A 24,473-nucleotide genomic window follows, 5' to 3' on the forward strand; every position below is an offset into this window, starting at 1 on the left:
TTTTGAAGTGTACAATTTTGCTTCTGTACAGTTACAGCTAAACTTAAACAATTAACCCATGAAGAAACTTAGCAGGGCTGCGTTCGGAAACGATCCACCGGTTACACCGCGTGGTTGGTCCGGTGTGGTTATGACGTATTTGGAATTTCTCTAGGAATTCCGGTAGAACAGCTGTGTTTCCGAACGCTCGTGGTTAAACCGCGGTAGTTCTAGTTCAGCAGCAAACGACACTCTAATCAACGCGTAACTTTCATAATAGGCAAGTCACGTGCGTTACGATCAAAACATGAAACACGACCGGATTGGCCAACACAGACTTTGTGACGTTTGTGATCTCGCTAACCGCTTCCAGACAGCGGTGCCACAGGTTGCTACCAAGTCGACCGCCAGAAAACAACCGCAGTGTTTCCGAACGCGGTTAAGTGACGTCAGCGGTTCCACCGCAAGCGTTTCCGAACGCTTGCGGTTGCACCGAGGCAGCATGGGTTGCGTTCGACGAACCTTACCGGTACACCGGTAAGTAATCGGTTACAAACCGCAGCGTTCTATCATCTATCGGTTACCTCACCGGTTACCATTTTAAGCTGTTAATTGGTTGATTGGAGCACGTGATCATTAGTTGTCACGTGATTAACTAACCGGTCGCTCTCGGTCGTGTTCGTCGAACGAAACCATGGACGTCATTCATTTTTTTTAACTGGTGAGCTGCCGGTCGCTCTATCGAACACAACCAAAGAGTGCGTTCGACGAGCACGACCGGGAGCCACCGGTTAGTTGATCACGTGACAAGTAATGATCAAGTGTTCCAATCCACCAATCAACAGCTTATAATGGTAACCAGTGAGGTAACCGATAGATGATAGACTGCTGCTGACTGCTGCGGTTTGTAACCGGTTACTTACCGGTCGACCGGTGAGGTTCGTCGAATGCAACCTTAGAATGGTAACCGATGCGGTAACCGGTTGATCATAGAACGCCGCGGTTGGTAATTGGTTACTTACCGGTAGACCGGTAAGGTTCGTCAAACGCAACCAAAGACAGAACATTTGCTTCATCCGTAACTTTGACTAAATTAGAAAGGTTTTGTTTATAGCAACGCCTCCTATATACTAAATGCCTAACCACTTTGCCTCAAAAAGAGTGTCCCCACCGGTACACAAACTACGCTACCTGGCGGCAATTACAAGGATGGCGTTGCTATGACGATGAATCCAAACAATTCAAACATTTGCTTCGCTTATGTTGTCTGATATTTAGAATTGTTTTTATCTTTTGCTTTTTGGTTATAATCGTTTGCTCGAATTAAATCTCTTGTGAAACTTTAGTCTCTGTGGCTTTTTTCTTTAGAATATCAAAGCGTTTTCAAGATTCGTACGGTTTTCTTTCTTTCTTTTTTTTTTGAAATGTAATCATTCCAATAATGCCTGTTGTATACCTCTTTGCACTTCTAGATATAAAAATAAGTTTTATAAAGTTTTAATAATAAAATTTTATTTGTATATTTATTAATTCATTTATAATAGTTATTATTTTGTAAAAAAGGGAAAAACATTTCAGCCGTTCACAAAAATTTTTCACAAGACCCCGAGACGAAATATTTTCCCCGCAAAAAAAGAGGGGGGGGGAGAGGAGGGAAAACCTCACCGGTTTGTAAAAAATAGCATGTTTTAACGGTCTTCAAATATAAGTTTTTTTCTTTTCAAAAGAAAGAAAAATTTAAAAAAAAAAAAAAGCTTAATTCACGGATCAGAGACTTTTTTCACGTTTCTTTGTTTTAGAATTTTAGTCAAGGCTTCAAGACTACCAAAAAAATAATTCTGGAAAGGTTATTAGTGATTTAACTTTCTAGGATTTTCAGTAACCGGACCTATAAATAAAATTTACTGCACTTTAAAGACAGCAGCGGCAGGGCCCGATTAAGATATCGAGGATCTCCAGGCCAAATATTTTTTGGGGGCCCTCTGTATTCAAACTTTATAACTTCAGCCGTAGGCTCAAAAAATTTTAGCCATAGACTAAAGTAATTTCAGCCATTTGGGGGCCCGTAAACATTCGGGGCCCTGGGCAAGGGCCTAGTTGGCTTATTCAGTAATCAGGCCCTGAGGGGCGGACTGGGTCCCCCAAGAGGGCGATAGCCTTGACTACCAAAGGGCGAAAAAAAAAAAAAAAGAAAAGAAAAGAAAGTCGCACAGGTTTCAGGGCGAGGCTTCGCGCTCTCGAATATTCAATAAAATAAAATGAAATTTAAAAAACAGGTTCGAGGGTGCAAGAAAATGAAACTGAGAGAAGGAGCACAAGTTCAAGGGTACAAATATATATATATATATATATATATATATATATATATATATATATATATATATATATATATATATATATATATATATGGTGTGTGTGTGTGTATCTAATTTGAATTCTGACACTTTGAATTCGAATTATGTTTTTCGCAATTACGAGTTGCGACAGGACCTTACTCATTGGAGGCTATTGTTTCTGGAAACGGCTCATGTCCCCCCAAGCCTGCTCCTCCTCCTGGGCGGTTACGTGTGTGTACGTGTGTTAGGACTTGTTTGTGTGTAGACGTGCGTGTATGTAGGAGTGTGTGTATGCAGGTCATGGAGAAGGGGATTTCGGTGGACAGTGCTGCTAGTGGAGGCTAGGATCAGAGGAGCAGCTCCGTCCTCCGTTGGACGGCGGTGCTGCAGAGGCCCCTGGTCCATTCTGAAAAAGGAATAGGACATCAAGGACGCTCAAATAAAAGCAATAAGCAATCGTGATTGCTCAAAAAAAAATCCCCGGACAGGTTTTAAGGGGGCAAAAAAACGAAAATGCACACAGGTTCAAGGGCTCAGGAAAATGAAGAGAAGAAAGAAAGGGGGGAAAATAAAACGAAGGCTCACACGTTCTAAGGCACAAATAAAATAAAATGCAGAAAAAAAAGTTCGATGGTGGAAAAAAAAAAAAAAAACAGAAGACGCACCGGTTCGAGGGCGTAAAAAAACGGAGATGCACAGGTTCAAGATCGTAAAAAAATGAAAGAAAAAAAAAGGAACGAAGTCACACAAATTTGTGAGCGTAAAAATAAAGAAATAAATTAATTAAAAAAGTTCTAATAAAAAATTAAAAAAAAAAAAAAATAGCAACGAAACAAAGAAGCACACAGTGGGCTTTCGAGGGCGCACAGGTGGAAGGACGCATCGGCCTGCAGGCCGGCGGGCCAGTCCGCTCTTGCTCAAAGACCTGTCCACGATAATTTGAACAAAAATGCTTATTAAAATTTATAAAAATCTATCATACATACTCTAATTATTTTTTAAAAATAAATGAATTAATAGAAATTATAACTTTTAAAATAATTCTTTATTGATTTTTTGATTGCTTTTTATAGTTTTTTTTCTTAAAGGTTTACTTAATAACGCATAATAATTGCAGTAATTGTTCTTTACATTTAAATATCATTGCTAGTAAATAAATTACTTCTTTCTTAATTGCTCTTTCTTTTTTTCTTTATTTTATCTTTAATTTATTATATATATAAATTAAAATCTTACCGATCCGAGAATATTTTTCCGATCCGCGGTTAAAAAACTGTTGACAAACGCAGATTTAAATTGTTAAATATTTAGCTATTAATTTCTAATATCTTCCATAGATGGTAGCAGCGAAGGTACCGAATGGACACACTTTGCTCTATGATAAAAGCTAGAAGTGGTTAGGCATTTAGTATTTAGGAGGCGTTGTTTATAGTTGGGTAGTTCATTTCTGTCAAAGGTTTAATATTCAGAGAAACCTATTTTTAAAGTCAATTCATTGTAACGTTTCATACTCATTGCGTGTTTTTTGGAATCGGAACTATGAATTATGACCCACTGGAAGGAACTTCTGAACTTTTTGCTTCAGTTTTGGGTGATGTCCCCGAGGAGGAATGGGAATCGTTTAAAGAACAGCAGAGCAAAGTAAATAGCTTTTGGTTATTAACACTTTTAATGAAGAGCATTTTAACAGAGAAGATTGTTTGATTGAAGTGTACGCATTGCCTATATCTTTTTAAGAACCCCCCCCCCCCATAAGTGTAGAAGGTTTGTTTTGCAGTTATACACAAAACATGTTACAGTAAATTTTTGGAACTTTGTCACTTTTTATAGCGAAAAAACGGAAAGTTTTCTAAATTTTAAATGCATGTGTACATCTTTTTTTTTAATTTAGTAATTTTTGTAAAAAATATTAACATCCTGGATTGTTGATTGATGGGACGTCACAAAATATTATTTTGTTGAAAATTTAGCACTTGTGGTGTTTTAGAATTTATGAAGCCTTTTGCGTTGAAACTTTGAAATCTGGGTTCAGAAAAGGGACTTTTTTTTTTGGTTATTAAAAGTAAATTTTTTTATTAATTAATAAAAGCTAGCTAATTATGCTTGAGTTTGAATAGAGTTACCATGGCTCACAAGGACTGACCAATATCATCCCAATGAAATTATCTGTAAGCTGATGTATGAAAACATCTTATTGGACAGACTTTCACTATAATTTCATAAATAATCACCTATAAGTTTCACCACTGACATCATGTAATAAATGACCCTGGTTAACCCATAACTCTAATTCAAACACAACCAATTTGTGTCAGGTACCAAAACATAATAAAATTAACATGACTGAAAGTCTTGCATAATATAGACAAACGCACGAACGGCGTTTGCAGAAAATTTTTGGCTCTGCAGAAATTTCAACTGCTAAGCGTTAATTTAAAAATAATAATAATATTTTTTTTAAGGGAATTTAAAAAATAATCCCAGTTTATTTCTAGCCTTTCTCCAAAAGCCTTTTAAAGCACATGCGTGAAAAAAATTAATGGTTTTGGCAGTTTTCTTCAGTTAGTGAAAAATAGCCATTGGAAAAAAAAAAACTTTCGGATCTCCATATATCGAAATAGCAAATTGACGGAACAAAATTCCATATCTAGAAATTTCGATGTATAGAAACAATCTTATTTTATCCTAAAAATCTCCTAAAACATTAAAATGAAAACTTATTTTCGTGTATGAAACCTAATTTATACGAGCATCGGGTTAAATGAAAGTTAATAATTAAAAAAATAACCGAAATTACATTTTTGCGCCTTCATACATATCTTCATTCTTCGGCAATTCAACTTGATCCGCAACATTAGGGGATTTTCATTTTGAGAATGTAATTGAGAGAAAAGTAAAAAATCAATCTACTTAACTTGAATGATTTTAACTGCAGCTAAAACGACTAGGAAATTGAGGGAATTTAAGAACAAAACAACAACCTTTCTACACAGCCCTCAACCCCAGATTTCTTATGAGTTTCGTAGCGACCTTTAGTGAACATAATTTTCTCCCCTAACCTTTATTTTTCATGAGACAAACAGTCTAAAGTGGAAAAAATCTACTAATGTCTCGAAAAAAAATGTAATATATAGAGATTTTTTTCGATATATAGAAACAATTTTGCTATGTAATGAACATAGAAATTTGCTGGGATTTGAAAAAAAGAAAATTTCGATATGTGGAAGTTTGATATATGGAGGTTCGACTGTATATGTTTTTGCAAATAAAAAAAATTAAATGATTTAAAGTACTTTTTTTTTGTCTCTTTCATATTTGAATATGAATTTAATTCTTTATTCAAGGGTGAGTCAGGCAAAATAATTATTTGCAGATAATTTTCCAGTTAAGATTTGTGTTTGCAGAAAGCTTTTCATTTTATCTAAGTCTGATGGCTGATAAAAATTGTGTACTAATCAGGGTTGACCGTATTGAACCCAATTGGGTTGGACTTAATGGTTTTTTTTGAAAAAACCCATTTAAAAAAACCCATTATTTAGCCCACTTTTGGATTTTTTTAAATTTTTTGAGAAGTTTTTAAAAAAATTAATTAATTTAAATACTTTCACAATTTAAACTTCTTTTTTATTTGTTCTTCACCACAGACAATGGACATAAAAATTGAATTTTGAACTTTAATAGTATTTCTTAACTCTTAACAGCACTAAAAAAAATACTTCAAAAATTTTAAATAAATATATTTAACTTTTTCCTTTAACTGGTCAATAAATAACTCAAATTATCTTGACTAAGTCTTGTCACGTCTAATTTTCTCAATATTTGTAGACTATACAGAGGAAACTACTCTAGCTAAAAGGCTTTCATGTGAAATATTTTCTGCAAACCAACAAGTCACAAATCTCGAATATACAAGGTATATTTTTTAGAAATTAACAGGTTTTCAAACGGAAAACAGAAAACAGAAAAGGATGTACAGTATTTTCATTATCTTACGAAAAAGTTTAAAATTTGTTACTCTGTACACAGAAATAGAGACACAGGCAACATAAAATTCAAAGAAATGTCTTGATTAAGCTGGAATTCAGTAAAAAGGGATTTAAACTACTTGAGGTTCTACAGTAGTTTTGCATAACAAAATGAAATACAATAAAGTAAAATGAAAAAATATATATATATATATATATAATTACAAACTAGCAATAGATTTTATCACTCGAGAAGTAACTCTGCCTTAACTGTTGATAATCATGGAAACTAAAAAAATCTAAAATTTCACCATTCTTGGATTTTGTTGTCTTTTTTACTTTTCTTCAGAAAACGCTGAATTTTCCAGCTTTTTTTACCCCAAGACAATTTTTGTGCTTTGTCCATAAATGTTGCGCTACAATATGCTACTACCCCACATTTTCCCTAAAAAAAGACAAAAAAAAAACACATTTCTTTTAAAAAAACCCAGCTTTAGTTGGGTTTTATTGAAAAAAACCCTGGGTCCATGAACTTTAAAAAAAAACCCAGGTTTTTGCCAACCCTGGTACTAATGCAATAATTCCTGCATTGGGTATGGTCGACTCAGCCTTTCATCCCTTCAGTGGGTCAATAAAATAACTACCAAGCTTGCTTGAGAACTAAACCCTGGGTGTTCTGCGTTTGGCTGACCACCTTACCGAAACATCTGCCTTGCAATCCAGAGCCCTCTGACTCAAAAGCCGAGACATGCACTGTAGGCCTTGGTCCTCATAGGCTGTTGTGCCACTGAGTTTATTTTCACTAAAAATATTGCTTAGAGTAGTGTATAATGTGCGAACAATGAAAAATAGTACATAAATGTATTTTTTAAAATATATTTTTATTAAGGTTTTAATGAAAAATATATTATCTATAAAGCATTTCTATAAAGTATAAAATGATGTCTCCAAAAGGCGTCTGTTTATGTGAACGAGCAAGACTCAAGAACTACCCATTCAATTTCACTGAAATATTTCAGCGTATCTTTCTTTCAGCACCGGAAAGGTTTGCAGACCAGTTCGAAAAAAATCGATAAATAGTTCTTTTTTTAATTCCAATTTAGGCAGAATTTTCACATAAATTCCGGAATATGGGGGTGAAAAATTAATTGCGTATATTAATATCACATATCGTTGGAAAAGGTAGAATTTTCCGCATTCTACGCAATTTTTTTCAGTGCTGTAACTTAATTATTGTGGGAGTTATTTGTATTTTTAGCTTGAATTTTTTTAGGCTTAGCTGAAATTTAGGCAATACTTTCTTCATTAAATAAATCAATAAAAAGTGAAAGAATTGTTCCAAAGTTTTCTTTTTGACACCATTGGAAAAAAGGACATTTTTTACTCCAGATCTGTCTCGACCTATGGTCGAAAAAGTAAGCGTCTATCTCCAAAAGAAAAAAGTTACAAAACTTTTTAAATGAAGTTTGATAAAATATCATCTCCATTAAAATTACTGATGTTTTGTTTTCGGGTTTCTACGGTTAAGCTTTTTAAATCTATCTTTTTCTTTTTAATTTCTTGAAAGTATTTTTTAGAAGGGAAATTTGGTATGATGTTTTTTTTCTTCTATTGATTGCCTGATTGTTGAACGTAAGTCACTTGATGCAATTTTTATTTTTGAGGTAGACTGGACAAAGCGAAGCAAAGCAGCAACTTCATTATAAAATTTATTTTGGGTTAGTAAGATTATTTTGAGGTATACAGGAAGATTTATGAGAAATCATTTTGGAGGCACAAACTGCAAAATATATTGCATGTAGGTACGCATGTTTTGAGGAAAAAAGAAATCCTATAGCTAATGCAAAAGTTTTGCAAGATTTATCTACTCTAAGAAAGCTTACAGTATTTTGCTGTGATAAATTAGTTTCTAATAACTGAGATTGCATACGCAAGATGTATTGAAATTTTTGTGGCCTGTTATTACACAACGCTTTCACATTGTTTTCCACACATTGTAAATGCTTGCTGTTTTTATCAGATATTATTGAATGAGATTGAATACTTTATGTCTCTTGCTAGTGTTTTTAGTTTTCCTAAATTCTAATAAATAATTTTGAGTTTCTCTCTTTTAGTTAGGAATGCTTGTAGTTGGTTCTGACAGTGAAGATGACAGTGATTTCTCTGACAGATCAATATCACCAACTGGTGATGAAGAATTTGTTACTGTAAGTCTGATGCTATATGCTTTTTCAATTATGTTCTTTCAGACCTGAAAATTCAAATTTTTCATTACTGACCAGTGGCCACCCTTTTTTTTCAAAAAAAAAAAAAAAAAATGAAATGATGCCAACTTGATTAAACTTATTATTTTTCTTTTTTCAAACTATTTAAGCCTTTCTTTTGAACTTAAATGTTAAAAATCATGTACATTTGGCTTTTTAGCACTTGTTAAATACTTTTGCATTTTTGTCATATTCTTATGTGATACTTATATTCCATCTGTCATGACTAAAAATAGCGTTTTGCTGCAATTATTCTGCAATTTTTTAGCATTTGCTCGCAGTTAATGATATTTCTTATTATTTTTGAAATAATTTACAATAAAGATTTTTTTTGAAAAAGAATAGACATCTTTTTTTATTTTAAATATATGTTTTTATTTAATTGCATTGATCTATATATGCTACTGGACAATTACTAAGGACGGGAGGATGGCAGTAGCAGCCACAAAATGGAAGGCAAGGAAATATGGAAATTAGCACAAGTTCGGGACACAGTAAGACGAGTTGTGTGTATGCAAATCTTAGACTCACGACGTTGCTGGTTACAGGATAGCGATATAAAGGATTGGGCGCATGATCACCATTGTTGTTCAAAAGCAAAGTTTGACGAGAAAGAATCAATTGACGAACTTGTATTTTTCGGTATGTGTTCCCGACATCCCTTTGATGATTTTATGAGTGGCCGTGCAGTTGGCCTTATTGAAGAAGGGCAGAAAAATTTAGACTTTACCAGGAAGTTCGACGTCAGCCACAAGGTGGTAGAGTTTGGAAATCCTTTCAATCAAATGGAATGTGTAGCAAATGTCTCGAGGGAGGTCATGTACAAAATGCGACGTCAGCAGAAGATTGGTTCTTAGTGCTAGCAACGAAAAGGAACCAGCGCAACACAGCTACTGAGGTAGCAGAGCAGTTTTCTGCTGCTACTAGCAAACAAATATTCCAAAAAACTTTAGCCATACATTTGAATGCAGCAAGACTATACGGCCGTCAGCTTGTTTTTGTGCATCATGTTGTCTACAAGTCAGTGTTTTGCTCCTTTGTAATGATGTCTTCAGAGTCGCATTTGGAGAGAAGTCGACTGGGCTTGTGTACTATTCTCAGATGAAATCAGGTTCAGTCTGTCGTCTAATTGTGGACAACAACTAACCTGGCATGAGAGTGGTACAGCATACAAGCGGATAAACATAAAAGAAAAGGACTAGTATCCTACAAGTTGTGTACTACAACATGGTATGGGTAGGATTATGATCAATGACTGTACATCGCTCGTGTGCTTCCAAACAAGACTATGACGGCTAGTGATACATTATTGTTACTCTACTGCCTCATGTTCATTTGTTCTGTGGTGCTGTTGCCTAATAAATTCGTTTTCATGGATGGCAACCAAACATGTCATTAACAATTGTCGTCCAGGAGTGTCTAGCTCACTCAAAATATTCAACTCATCGGATGGCCAGCACGTTCTATAGATCTGAATCATATTGAAAATGTTTTGGATACTTTGGGTAGCTGTCTTGCTGGTCGACAACGCTCTCCAATAAGCAAGGATACCCTTATCTGTGACTGACAGAAGAATGGGATAAATTACCCCAACAGTTGCTGGATAATGTTGTGTAAAGCACAGCAATGTGCCAGCTGCACCAATTGCACCGATCGCTGATTCTGCGCCAAACTGCTCCAAAAGACCACTAAATGGACTTTTCTGCACCAAAATTGGACAAACTTGCGCCAAAAGTGCAATTTTGCATTTAATTTTTCAGTTCCTTCAACATATTTGGCAGTTTTTGCAAATTATCATCAAGTTTATGCATTTGGAGCTTGTTTTAATGATTTTTTGACTTAATAACATTTTTTTACTCATTTCAAAATTTGATTGCGTCCGCTTTTGAAAAACTCCATCGTTTTAATTTATTATGTGATTCTGTTCCTTTGACTTGAAAAATTTTGTATCAATCATTATTTTCAACCTTTTTTATCTTTTTTTTTTCAAAAAAAAGAGGGCTTGTAAGTTCGTCTTTTTGCCACACCCACTTGAAAATGTCAATCCAGTTGCATCCAAATTTATTAACGAATGCCATCTGTAAAATTGAATATTGTTCAGCAGTTTTTAATCTTGGGTTTCTTAAGAATTTTAGAGCAGAAAATTAATTTCTAATTTTCATTTTTGACACTTTAGATGGCAAAAATCGGAGAATTCTAATGCTCTGGTAATATATATATATATATATGGTCAAATATAAGTAAATAACTTAAAACATACTAAAAAAAGGGGGAAAAAAAGATTAATGAAAAGCTCTTTAAAAACTCACTTTTAACTTGTTGAGGTAAAGTTTTTAAATTTAGCCATTTTTTTTTTGTTTTTCGTTTTAGCCTTTTTGAATATGTTTTTGAGTTTTATGTGGATGCCTCACTTGCCAAATCAATTTACTCCATAAAACAAAAAGTTATGAAGAAGATGATGTTATCCATAGTTGTACATAGGACCTCATGTTACGTTTTCTGCCATCACATGGTCAGAAATGTACTGAACCAAAACTTTAAAATAAACTCACATGCTAAGCATTGATTAAGCACTATTAAAGCAGAAATGATGATTTTTTTAAAACGTGGAGTTAATCGATTTGGTAACTGAGGCATCCATGTATATATATCTTATATAGTTTACATGCCTATATGAACTGCGTAAAAGCAAACAAATTTTAAAAATAGGTATCAAAGCACTATAACTTAAATGTGCACTAAAGCAGTGATGTATTAAATGAAGTAAATGTGTGAACTAAATTTTAATCATATGAAGTGTAAGAAAGAGGTAAATCAGGACAGGACTTGTCTTTTGTGAAAAATATTAGACATAAAAAAATTATAATGATAATAGTAGTAATAATAATAAATGTAATTAAGAGAGCTTCAATTAGTAGCTGGAGTTATGGTGTTTTTGCATCTAAAATCTCCTTTTTTACTATATATACAACTAAATATACATAGTTGCTACAAATTGATGCAGAATTTAAATTTTTTGCTGCCGCAAGTTGCTCCAACTTTCTTTACTGCTCCAGGCTGCTCCAAATTTGCAGTTTTGCTGTTGCAGTCTGCTCTAAATTCCCTGTTTTTCTGCTCCAAGCTGCTCCAAACTCACCATTTTTCTGCTCCCAAGATTGCTCCAGAAGCGAGTTTTGGTTGGCACATCCCTGGTAAAGCATCAAATGACATGTGGAAGCTTGCCGTGCTCTCCATGATAGCCATATTCCATATTGACATCTTACGCCGGAATGCCTGGGGGCAATAATTACATTTATTCACTTTTACGTATTTAGCCGAAAATGACCGTTTCGTCCCTTGAACACTTTTCAACACCTTCTGGACTTCAGAGCACAATAAATTATTGTCATTGCAAAGTTCTAAAGTTCTGGCATTAGTATATTTCACTTGGCATTGAATTACACTCACACAGCAATTGTCCACCAGTATATTACATACCATACCCGCCACTAATAAAACCATTGGATTATAAAATCAACGGCTTTTCAAAACCAAATCTGAAAGAATAGAATCATTGCAACATCAGAACATGTTAAAACCATCCTTTAATAAAATCACTATTATGACGTTTTATGAAATCACATTTTTGGATACAATGCGTAAAAAATTGATAAAGAGGCCCTAAAAAGTAAAGGAATCGGTCTTAGGTGATGAGGAAATTTTGGTGCCAAATTTGCTCTGTTCAATATATGTCAAAAAAGTGCTTGTTGTTATACGATGCACTTTAAAGCAAAGAGAAAAATTTAATGTTGAAACTTACAAAACATTTTGTAAACTTTCTAACCATATTGTTCTTTACTTTCCAACTCGGTTAAAATATTGGCGTACTGTTATTAGATTAAGACCCTTGCGCAAATTTCAAAATGTACTTCATACTTAAAATGTCAACTGTATTTTTAAACACTTGAAACAAAAATAAATGAAGTAATTCCTTTCCTTTTTAGAGTATTTGAACTTCAAAATTTTTCATTTTTTTAAAGTGAGTGTTGGTATGCCGTTTTATAAAATCTAATGTCTTCAGAACCTATGTGATTTTAATAAGCAGTGGGTACTGTAATGCATTGTAATGAGATAAAACATCTTATCTGCAGATTATGACTTGAAAAACATTGTTTGAAGCAATAATCTTGATGAAGAAATGTCATTGTAATTAAAACTTAAAGCGCAAAAACAGGATATCAAAGATTTAAATCAACTGATTCAAATCTGATTTTAATTGGGATCTAAATCAAATAATTTTTAAAAATATCATTGATTTAAGTCATTTTAAAATTAAAACCCTAGAAATCATCTTGGAAATTCTAAACTTCACTAATTCTGTCTTAGTTATTACAACCTTTCTTCCTTATACACATTTTGTACCTAGGGTTTATCCTCACTTGACCATTTATATATATTCAAATGCTCCTTACTCAACCAGAAAATTCAAATTTCTAGGCAGTAGCCAGTGGACCCTTTTAAATTAGTGGCTAACTTTTTATTATTACCTACTGTATTCAGGATTTAAAAAAAAAGAAAATAATGAGGGAATCTTAAGGCACTACTCTGAAAGGTATACATTAAGAAATGTCCTGACAAATGAGGGTTCTTTGCTATTCTGCCGCGGGCATGTAAGCAGTAGTATCTGAGGAAACGAGTTTTTGAGATATTTGAAGAAACCCGTTTTCAACTCAATATTAACAATAAGGAAATGTTAGAATTAGACATTTTTTCATGCTTCTTTTTTATTGGAAACCAAAAAAGCTATCAAACATACAATAGATGACAAAACTCAAAAAAAAAAAAAAAACATGAAAATAAAAAAAAAAAATTGCAGTTTCTGTCCTTTACCCACACTTGGCAGTATAGTTTGTATATTTGTACAAGTACAAAATTCAAAAAGAAATCCTTACATTTTTGTTAAAAAATATATAATGTATTCATGTGAAAAAAAAAAGAACAAATAAAAGCACTGAAAAGTATTCACCAAGTGAAAAGATTGAAGTTTGTAAAACAGATTTTTAGAAAAAAAAATTTTATTGCACAATATTCTGTTGTCTCAATTTCCTAAATTGACTTTTTTTTAAAAATAAAAACAAAAAGAATAAATGTTTAAACTTGAATTTAACTGCCAGATGAGAATGAAATAGCTTTTATTTCAAAGATTTAAACTTGTTTGTATAATTTCATTAAAAAGATATCTGAAAATGCATTTTATGAATTGATGGAAGATAGAAGAGCAATAATACAGTGTCGGGCTGTGTTCAAAAAATATTTATTCATTCTTTCTATGTTAAGCTTAATAGTCAAAAAATATTCATAAAGATTCTCTCTAAATTTAGAACTTTGAAGTAGTTGAAGAAGATGTGAATGAAAGTGGGAGTGAAGCATCAGATGCTGAAAGCTCAAATGAAGGAACATCATGGGGCTGCGACGCTGCATTTAAATATGTTAATGGTAAGCATGCCCATTTTGTTTTGCCTTTTCAAAATAACGATTAATTTATATGTTAGTAATATTGATTGACAGTTGTTTTTGTCACTGAGAAGTTATGCCCCATACTTGCATATTTCATTCTCCAACCCTCAGTTGGAGGCTTTAACCCTTTCACCATCTTTTATTTTATACACTATATGACAAGGGTTGTACTTGGAGCTGAATTTACTTATTTAGTAGTCTCCTTGCCAGGAAACTACACGATCAAGCAAATTAAAAAAAAAATCGGAATTGGTAGCATTTGAAGGAGCATCGTAAAACATGTTTATGGCCCAAATGTTATGTGCCCTTGCAACCCCGTTATCGAAATATGAGGTCTTAAAGTTTGCTAAAATTTTAAGTTAAGTCGCCAAATTTAGCAAGTTTTGTTCAAAAATGGTAGATACGACGTGAATTCAAAATCTGCATCTGACAAGACATCTCGTTGCCATTTTTCTCCTTCACGGAAATGGATGAAAGATGTTTTAAGTCAATTCTTTACTCATGGGTGACAACTAAGGCTAGAGGGAGTTGTGGCACGGACTTGCCATCAAAGTTTTCAGGGGAAATTTTCTCTCGTCTGGGTGGGGGGCTTTTGTTTTTGTGGGGTCTTCAAGATATTAGTATGTGGGGGGGGGGGGTAGCACTATTGCTCTTGTTCAATTTTGAACAGTTCAAGAAAACTTAACATTAGCGCTTACGGGGAAATTCAAGGCAATTCGGAACTGTGAGGTGAATTTGCTTCAAAGAAACTTTGTAGGAAAAAGCTTTTGATGAAAAACTTGTATGTAAAATATCTTTTTGATTTGATCAATTTTCCGTTCGATTTTGAACAGTTGAAATCCCTTAACATTAGCGCCTACGGGGAAACTGAAAGTCAATGCAGATTCCGTACTTGAAGGCGGATTTACTTCAAACAAATTTTGTTGGAAATAGCTCTTGACGACAAACTCCAGACTCCGACTCCGAGAATTTAGGGGCACCTGACTCTGACTCCTGTGCCCTACAATTAGTCGAACTCTGACTCCCCGACTTCGACTCTGACTTCGTAGCTTTGGCAAAAATTTATACATGGAGGACAAATGACCGACTCCGATTCTTGGATATTCGACTCTGACTCCTTTATCCCAAAATGAGAATGACTTTGACTCCAACTCCGCAGTTATGGTTTTAACTGTGAAATAATTATTGTTAATATGACTTGTTTTTATTTTCCCGCTAAAGTTTTAATTTAGGTATTCAGTTTTCGGGGGATAAACTCGAAGTCATTTATGTTTCTTTATAAAGATATGCGCAGACGATTTTTTTTTTGACAGTGAAAACTATTTGTTTAAGTTGACATTTTATTGTTTTTATTTATTTTGGTAAGTGCATTAATTCAGTAAAAAAATTATTTTTGGCAACAAGGGAAAAGAAACAATTTTTTTTTTGTTTGATATGATGTATTTATTTTAATGAGCTTATAATTTTAAATATTATTTTTTTGTTTTGAAAGCTGTTGAAAAAAAGTTTTTAATGGAAAAAGTTTATTAGCTGCTTTGTTTAAAAGGTGCTGCTATTTTATTTCTTCGTTTATTTATTTATTTTTTTTAACGCATCTAATTTTTAGATCAGTGAGGAATATTTTATTCCTAGAAATCAGCTTAAAATATTTAAAAAATATGTTTGAAACAATTTGCAGTTTTAGCTATTTTTGAGAATATTGATCAGGTACTAGAAAGTAGTATGGGTATATAGGAAAGTAGGCTCGTTTAGTTCTAGACGGAACTTGTTGTTTTTTTATAATTGTCTCTCCTGCCTAAATTCATGAAAGGAGATTTTTTTTTTTTTTTCAAATTTGGTGCAATATTGATGCGAGCTTTTCTTGGAAGAAAAAAAAAGACTTGGGGGGGGGGGGGAGGGAAACAGGTAAATTTGTTACAGCACAGCACAAACTACAAAAAATATTCTGTGCACAAAATACCTGTTTTTTTTCTGTGTGTGTTTTTTTAATATCTGAATGCTACACAGTAGTCATAATGTAATCTTCGTTGTTATTCGATGCTGTCCACTAATTAACTCAGTTGGCTACATATTTTAGGACATATTTTTACAATTAAAGTCTTTCTACTAAACTCTTTTCTCAATGTATTTTGACTTCATTACAGGACTACATTTTTGAACATACTTTTACAATATTTAATTATTTCTACTAAATTCTTTTCTCAGTGTATTTTTTCTTCATTGCAGGAGAAATATCTTTTTCTGAGCTAAGTGAGATCATTGAAAATGATAAGTTCAAAGCTCCACCTCGGAAGAAAATGCGTAAAGAGAAAGAAGAAGTTGAACCAAGTTAGAGAGAAAATTTTTGTGATTAAATTTGTAAATGCATTATTGTCCTCATATATGTAACGCAAAAATAATGAAAAAAATCTCAAATTTGCATAATTCAGCAACTTTTTTAGCTGAAAAAAACAATAATAATAATAAAATGAAAATTCCATTATTTTCACAGCTTATCACCCTTCTAAACATCCTTAATTAACTTTCTAGACCAATTTCATTTTCAAAAGTTTTTATAAATTTAAGATCAACCTTGGTGAAACTTAATGATAATTTTTGTAATTAGCAGGCTTGAATTGACTCAGATGCAAATGGATTAAATTTTCCAGTAGCAGTGGCAAAATGACACTTGTACTACCTTTCAATTACACAATATCAAGTATAAGAAGGGAATTCTTAATGTCCATGCGATAGAATTATATAGTAAACAAAAGCCAGCTAGTTTTATAGGAACGGATGCAATCCAATTTTGATAAGCGATAAAAATCAAAGCTGTCATGTATGAAACTGCATAAATTTTCAACCTATTCCATAAAATTTTGTAAAGAGTTTATGTTTCAGAACTCAAATTCTATGAAAAGTTGTCAATTCCCATGAGTTTTGAGCATTTTTTGCTGAAAACCCTGGCTTTCCTTGTCCAAATTCAATCAGGTGAAATCTGTGACTTCCCATTACTTTCCAGGTGTGAGGACACACTGTAAAATATATATTTGATTTGAAAATATTTGATCAGTAAAGTGAAATAAACCAGCCAAAATATTACCGGTAAATTCTGCCTTGATATAAAATGAGTCTTCAAGACTGAAAGATTATTTTTATGATGTGAATTTTTGTGAGTGCTGTTTTTACAACGTGGAATTCTGTGAAGGGGCCACTTTTATGATGCAGAATTTTGGAATAGGGCTGCTAAGTGGACCCAATTTTTGTATGGATCGACTCCTGAATTTTAAATTTTAATTTTTAAATGATAATGTGTGAGCATAATTAAGTTTAAAAAAAAATGTGAAGTTTTAAAATCAAATCGTTCTTGTGTTCCTTCCTTGGTTTATGAACTTTTTTAGTCAAATGCAATTTTCCTGCATAAATTCTTATTTTTTCTTTTCAGGTTTTTCCTAATTTCAGTTATCTTTTTTAATACTTTCCCAGAGCTACTTTTAGTAATTATGCCTGAATGACTGAAAATAAATTAGTTTTTATATGTATTTATTTCTATTTAACAGAACATAAATTAAAATACTTTAATGAAATTTTTTTTAAGACAAATGCTTTAACTGTCTGGAAATATTGTATTTTGTGAGCAGTACTCATAACCTTATTAGGTTATGTAATCAAATGAATAAATAAATTGCAACATTGAATTAAATTTTCCTTCTTCTCATTGTAGGACCATTAACACAGTTGGAAAAGGAAGATCAAGAATATCAAATGGAATTGAAGAATAAGAAAAAAGTAATATTTTTTAAGTTTTCCTTTATTCCAATGTTCTAAATTTCATTCAAGGTGAAATATAGTTTGATTTAGAATTTAAAGGAATTTTTCATTTTAATACCTTTGTTTTTATTCACATATTTGCATTGATTTATACCAAGAAGTGTGAAACCAAACATCTAGAGCAAAAGTTTTAGTTGAAAAGCGAAATGGCTTTCTTTTTTTTTTTTCAAAATGGAAGCAGTCTCTGGAGAATCCAAGTTTGCAACATAAGCATTTATACTACAGTAAAAACCTCTCTGAGAGGCCACCCCTCCATTCCATGAAAATGTGGTCGCATAGAGTGGGTGGCCGCTTCTAAGAGTTTTTATTATTGAATTCGAACTATGCTACTAATAATCATATAATTCAACACTTTAAAATGATTAAAAAAAAAAAAAAGAAAATAAATGTTTTTTATTCCATAATTTCTCCTTTTTAGGAAAAAAAAAATGATTCAATTTGTACTTGTTTACAGTTTTACAGAAACTGCTTTTTCTTTTCAAATTTATTTTTAACTTGTTAAAGCAAATCCTGAATTGAGTCATCAGCTATGGATTTCAAATTAGTGATGAGATCAAGTTGTCTCCAAAATCTGCAGTGTTGAAAACTTCATCATCTAAATCCAAAATACGGTCTAAAAGTCACAAAATTTGTTTTTAAATCATCAATCAATGAATGGAAAAGTTTTCAAAATATAAATATTTTCCCTAAAGCTAAAGTTATTGTTAATAAAAGTTACAAAATTTGTTTTGCAATCATCATTCAAAAAAAGGAAAAATTATCAAAATTTATGTATTTTCCCTAAAGCTAAAATTATTGTGTTCCAGTAAAATATCAGTCCTCATAGATTAAATCAGCCAAGTAGAGAAGCGATAGTTTACACCTAAGCATGCCTAAATCCGAGAATACATCCCCCCCCCTCCGGTATGCACACCAGAACTTGGTACTACAAAAACACAAACACTTAGAGAACTCTTGGCTCTTAGTGAAAGGGTACTGGTTGAAAAAAAAAAAAAAATAAATAAATGAAAGTGGTTGCCAATCTATTTGAACTTTGTGCTGTGGGAAACTAGCTGTTAAATAAGGGTAGCTGGTTTGAGAGGTTTAACTGTATTAAAGCCTGAGAGTGCCTGTCTCTGTGTGTCTGTATCCTATCTCCTCCTGACTGGGAATGGCTACAAGGTCAATACTGGTACAATTGAATACAAGATATCTAGGGGAAGCCATCCTGCTCTGTCTCACTTCCTAAACCTTAAGAAGCCGGACGTTCAGGATATCCTGAGGACATCCAGGGAAAATACCATTGAAAATATCAATTTTTATCTGCAGCAGATGCCATTGAACCACCACAAGTGACAAACGGGGTTTGGCAAGTAAAACAAGCAGGTGGCAGAGCTCCCTGCTCCCTGATTAAAGTGAAATAGTTACCTGGAGCACATTTGCAGAGATGCCACCTCTATTGTTTTAGGCAGAGGTCTTGCAGTGATATTCAATCTTTGCCCTCCTGCCACCAGAGAAATTTCTCCTGTTTTTTAAGGAAAAAACTTGATAAACTTTGTGACTGTTAAGAGTACCGCATATATATCTTTTTATTTTAGTTGTATGTTCTTCTTGTTAGTGAAAATTAAGAAAGCTAATAACTGATAAAGCACAGGAATCAGATATTTGTTATTGAAAAATATAGACAATAAGTTCTCAAAAGATTCTAAGGCAGTAACTCTAGTATTTTTAAGGAACATTAATACTTTAGTCAATTTTTGTTCACAAAAAGTTTTTGCTGGCTGCTACGTTGTAATCATTTTTTCTCCTTCACGTAGTTGTGTTTCTTATGATCAGTTATGAATGTTAGTTATATTTGTAAAAATATCTTTATTTTTGTTGCATTTAACTTTTTCCTCTATAATCAGTTGCTAGATTAAGGAAAGATGCTTCAAATAATGTTGTTAATTCTCTTCAAAATTAAAAATAACATTAACCAATGTATTTTTTAATTTTTAATTTATCTTTAAAAAATATTATATCTTGTTGAGTAATTTTTCCGTAATTTTTATATCTATGAACATTAGTGCTGGGCGATGTTGCAGATTTTAACATCGCGATACATCGCCAGTAAACATCGCGATATTCCGATACATCGCGATATTTCGATGTATTTTCTTTTCATTAAATCAAGGGTGTCCACGAAGGGGGAGGGGGTGGGGTAAGGCGCAAGGCCTGCAAAAGCATGAGCCACATAAAAACACAGAAGATTCATTTTAATTTCATATTTTGGAAGACATTCCCCATTTCAAACAATGACCCCAGTCCACTGCGCATTTTTTGTGCGGGGGGGGGGGGGGAGTCAGAGAAGGGGTTTGACTGAAAGAAAGAAGTAGCAAGGTCAAGGTGAAGAGGAAACGTTTTGATTAGAGGATTCAGAGTCTTGGTTGTTTCTTTTCTTTTTTCTTTTGAGTGGAGAAGGAAAAACTAAAAAAAGGGAAGGACTAAAAAGTTTGTGTCCTAGAATTTCGACGGTCCCCAAACTGTCTACGGCCCTGCCATCGACATAATATCACGATGCTTCGCCATTGGCTGCGAGAAGCGATGCTTCGACTTCAGTCGCCGAGTCATCATAAGCCACGATGTATTCTCAAAGGCAGTTCTTCCGACGCATCGTGAAGCATCGCGGTGTATCAGCGAGTAGTCTCGCCGAGTCATCCGCGATGTATCGGCGAAGGCAGTCTTCCGACGCATCGTGACGCATCGCGGTGTATCAGCGAGTAGTCTCGCCGAGTCATCTGCGATGTATCGTGACGCATCGCGGTGTATCAGCGAGCCGGGGAGAATCGCGAAGGCCCCGAGCGAGCGCAATCTCGCCGATTCATTATGAGGCCGTTCTTCCTTCCGACGCATCGCGGTGTTTCAACGAACACGGTCTTTCGCAAGCATCGTGGTTCGCTCGGACGTTCTGATGCCATTGGAAACATCGCGGCGCATCACGATGTATCGTGATACATCGCATTTCACCGGGAATCGCGGTATATCGGAAGAACAGTAAATATAAACACCGGCGTGGCGATGATTGCTTGACACCGGTGTTTTGCGATGTATCGATGTATCGCCCAGCCCTAATGAACATTAAAAATACCAAATTTGCACGAGCAATAATCTGGTTCCAAGGTACAAAAATTGCTCATAGTTATCTATTTTGTTTCTCACATTTTTCTACTTTGAAAGGTTGGAAAATCAAAACATAGTGTATGCTTTTCACTGCAATTTTTATTTAATCCTGCTTTTTGTTCCATAAATCAAATGGCTCGTTGCATAAAATATGAAATATTTTTTCCTACAGAGAACCCGTAGAAAAATGTGTCATTTGCCCAAAGAATTGGAAGGTCTAATGGGAGCAGCAAATCTCAATTTTGCTAAAGGCAATACAGAAGATGCCATAAAAATGTGCATGGAGCTAATTCGAACAGGTATTTGTAAAAAAAGTTTTTTTATCTTTAAAATTTCATCACTAGCTTTCTATGTTTTCAACTGATAATATCAGAACTCTCTTTTATAGTACTTGTGAATAAAGTTAGTGCTGAAAATAAGTCAATTGTATTTTTTGTTATTATACGAGGAAAAAATATTGGAAGTACTTTTTTATCCATCCTAGAATCTTTTCTGATTATTAGAAGCTTTTGATCAATTTAACATGATCAAATCAACAGTTGATGAAAAAAGAAGCTGCCTGGGAAAAAAGCACCCTCATATCAGGCTTAAAAATTGTTTAGTGTCTATTTTACTTCTTTTTGCAAGTGCGAGAAAATAGTAATGCTTTAAAAAATAAAGTTTATTGGTTCGAATGAATTTTATGGGATGGTAGACAAAAGAAAATTAATTTTTTTTTTTTTCTGATTTATTTTACTTTAGAAAACATTTTTAGAAAAAGCTTTTGAAGAAAACATGTATAGAAAATATCTTTTTAATTTGAAAAATTTTTCGTTCAATTTTGAATAGTTCTAATCCTTTATCATTAGCACCTACGGGACAACTAAAAGTTAATACAGATCCCAAACTTAAAGGCGGATTTACTTCAAACAAATTTTGTTGGAAATAGCTCGACCAACTCCCAACTCCTAGAATTTTAGGGCAATCAACTCTGACTCTGACTCTATAGCTTTGACTAAAATTTAGACACGGAGTGAAAATGACCTACTCCAATACTTGGAATTTTTAAATTTTTGACTCTAACTCCTTTTCCCAAAAAAGTCCGACTTTGACTCCGCAAACATTGGCAGAGCTGCAGACTTTGAGAGAAAATGACTGATTCCAACTCGAAGTCTTTGAATTAAAAAACCTTCAACTCCCGACTCTGACTCTTGTACCCCAAAATGAGATTGACTCTGACTCCACAATCATGGTTTTTACAATGAAATAATTATTGTTGATGCGATTTTTTTAAATTTTCACTCTAAAGTTTTAATTTATGTATTCAGTTTTTGGTGGAGACATTCATAGTGCTTTATGTTTCTACGTAAAGATATGTGCAGGCAATTATTATTATTATTTTTTTTGGTTGAGAAAATTATTTTCTTAAGTTGTTCTTTAAGTATTTCTTAAGTTTTTTTGTTTTTCATGTTTAAAATTATTTTTTGGCAACAGGGGAAAAACAACATTTTTTTTCTTCTTTGATTTAATGTATTTGTTTTAACTAGCTTATTATTTTTAATTCTTTTTTTCTTTTTGAAAGCAATTAAAGATTTTTTAATGAAAAATATATATTAGCTTCTTTGTTTAAAAGGTGCTGCTACTATATTTGTTTGTTTATTTATTTTTTATGCATCTATTTCTTCAGATGAGCTAGGTATATTTCAGAAATCAGCTTAAAATGTTGGAAAGTTATGTTTTAAACAATTTGCAGTTTTAGCTAATGTTGAGAATATTTAAATCAGATACTAGAAAGTCGATATTGGTATCCGGGAAAGTGGGCTCGTTAAGTTCTGGACAGAACTTCTTGTATTTTTTTTTTCGAGTGTCTTCAAAAAAAGTGAAGTAAGGAACTTCATTATATTGAATACCTTTTCCTCAAGCTTCTGTCAAAAGTTAAAACTTTTTTCAAAACATAATGTCTAAAAATGGGGGGTCCCAGAAATCATAACAATGATAAAATGTTTTGAGTGTGAAAAAATATATATCGTGTAAGCACACGATACTCACTTTTCAAATCAGTTAAAGAAATATTATATAATCATACTATTAATTCACTACATGAAATACACTGCCAGCTCAGTCAATTCCAACCGAGGACTGCAGTTTCATGCTAATTAGCACTCATCAGCCTGGCAAAAGGAGTGATTGAGCTGGAGGTGGAAAATCTCTTAAGGAAGCCTAGAGTGCCAAACAAACTGGTAGCTAATACAAAATTAGCACAAACCAGCCGAGTGACCGAAGCAATGGTTCGGTTCAACTCGAATATTGAAGCAAGGCATGTATATTCAGTAAGTTACTGCCCTATAGCCAGGGCTAAGGCAGAAATATTTCTGCCTTAGCCCTGGCTATGGGGCGGTAACTTACTGAATATTAATTTACTACTTATACTATGTTAGTATGCTAGTTATTAATAATATATTTATTAGACATTATTTATCTGAAGTTAGACTTTATTTTTACGTATTAAGTAATTTAAATTTTTAGGAGACGGAATCTTCTTAGAAGCTACTCAGAAATGTAATATACCAATGAATGTATATTGTATCTTTCTGCCTTAATTGACATTGAAACTCTCAGAACTTTGAATTTCAAAAATATTAAATGGTTTATATAAATTAATGATGAAACAAACTTTGTTCAAACTTTTAATATCATCTAAATATTTGTTGAAACCGACATGCATTCAGTAAAATAATGGAATGAAATCGAAAAGTACAAGTTGATGGTAAAGGCTTCATGTTTCATCCAATGCTAAATGGTGTTTCAATAAACAAGTATGATTAGAAATCTGTTTTTAGATCTCTTTCTTGTCATTTCCTTTCATTTTTAAAAGATCATGATTACTTTATTGCTTGGTACAACCTGTGTTTATGATGTAAATAATATTAAATTACCTGTAAATACCATAGTATACTTTCAGCCTATTTAAATATATTTGTTTCAGCTCCCACTGCTCAAGAGCCGTTTCAAACACTGGGAGTCATTTATGAGGAATTGGGAGAGCCAAAAAAGTCTTTTCAGGTAATTGTCATCTTTTGAGTTATTTTTGAGAGATTTTAAAGCATTAGTGTATTTTTTGCAATCAGAAAAAAATGAAATATAATTATATGTATAGATCTTATGCAAGAGTGAACTGTATGATTTCTTAAAGTTCCGACTTTAACATGTAAATATGCTACAACTGTTGCTTTCTGTCTTAAATTAATTAAATATAAACGTGTAAAGTTTTACTTATTAGTACTGCTCTCCTAGATTACAAAATATCAATATGTTTTATGTGTATTTTTCTATATTAATTTTACTTTGAATCTTCTCATTGAATTATAAACATTATGGATGATGGTTAGCTATGGAATAAGACCATCTATATATATTTCTTAATTTTTGCATAGCAGGCAAGATAAACTTCAAAATATTCACTATTAAAGTAATATTTGTTACTAAAAAGATATAAGTACCATTTC

The 24,473-nt window shown here is 33.0% G+C and overlaps 1 protein-coding gene across 2 annotated transcripts in view; it reads left to right on the forward strand.

Moving 5' to 3' along the window:
- The first annotated feature begins 3,745 nt into the window (after positions 1 to 3,745).
- Positions 3,746 to 24,473, forward strand: part of LOC129229632 (general transcription factor 3C polypeptide 3-like) — a 104,045-nt gene continuing 83,317 nt past the window's right edge. For both annotated transcript variants that reach the window (XR_008581110.1, XM_054863989.1), the window contains exons 1-7: positions 3,746 to 3,956; positions 8,395 to 8,487; positions 13,905 to 14,019; positions 16,267 to 16,368; positions 17,744 to 17,808; positions 21,161 to 21,287; positions 23,954 to 24,030. Coding sequence is in view for 1 of the 2 variants with exons in the window: in XM_054863989.1 (XP_054719964.1) it covers positions 3,855 to 3,956; positions 8,395 to 8,487; positions 13,905 to 14,019; positions 16,267 to 16,368; positions 17,744 to 17,808; positions 21,161 to 21,287; positions 23,954 to 24,030 (681 nt within the window). In the remaining variant the exon portion in view is untranslated. The remainder of the gene's footprint in view (positions 3,957 to 8,394; positions 8,488 to 13,904; positions 14,020 to 16,266; positions 16,369 to 17,743; positions 17,809 to 21,160; positions 21,288 to 23,953; positions 24,031 to 24,473) is intronic.

Source organism: Uloborus diversus, chromosome 1 (assembly GCF_026930045.1).
Source record: "Uloborus diversus isolate 005 chromosome 1, Udiv.v.3.1, whole genome shotgun sequence".
Taxonomy (NCBI): Eukaryota; Metazoa; Arthropoda; class Arachnida; order Araneae; family Uloboridae; genus Uloborus; species Uloborus diversus.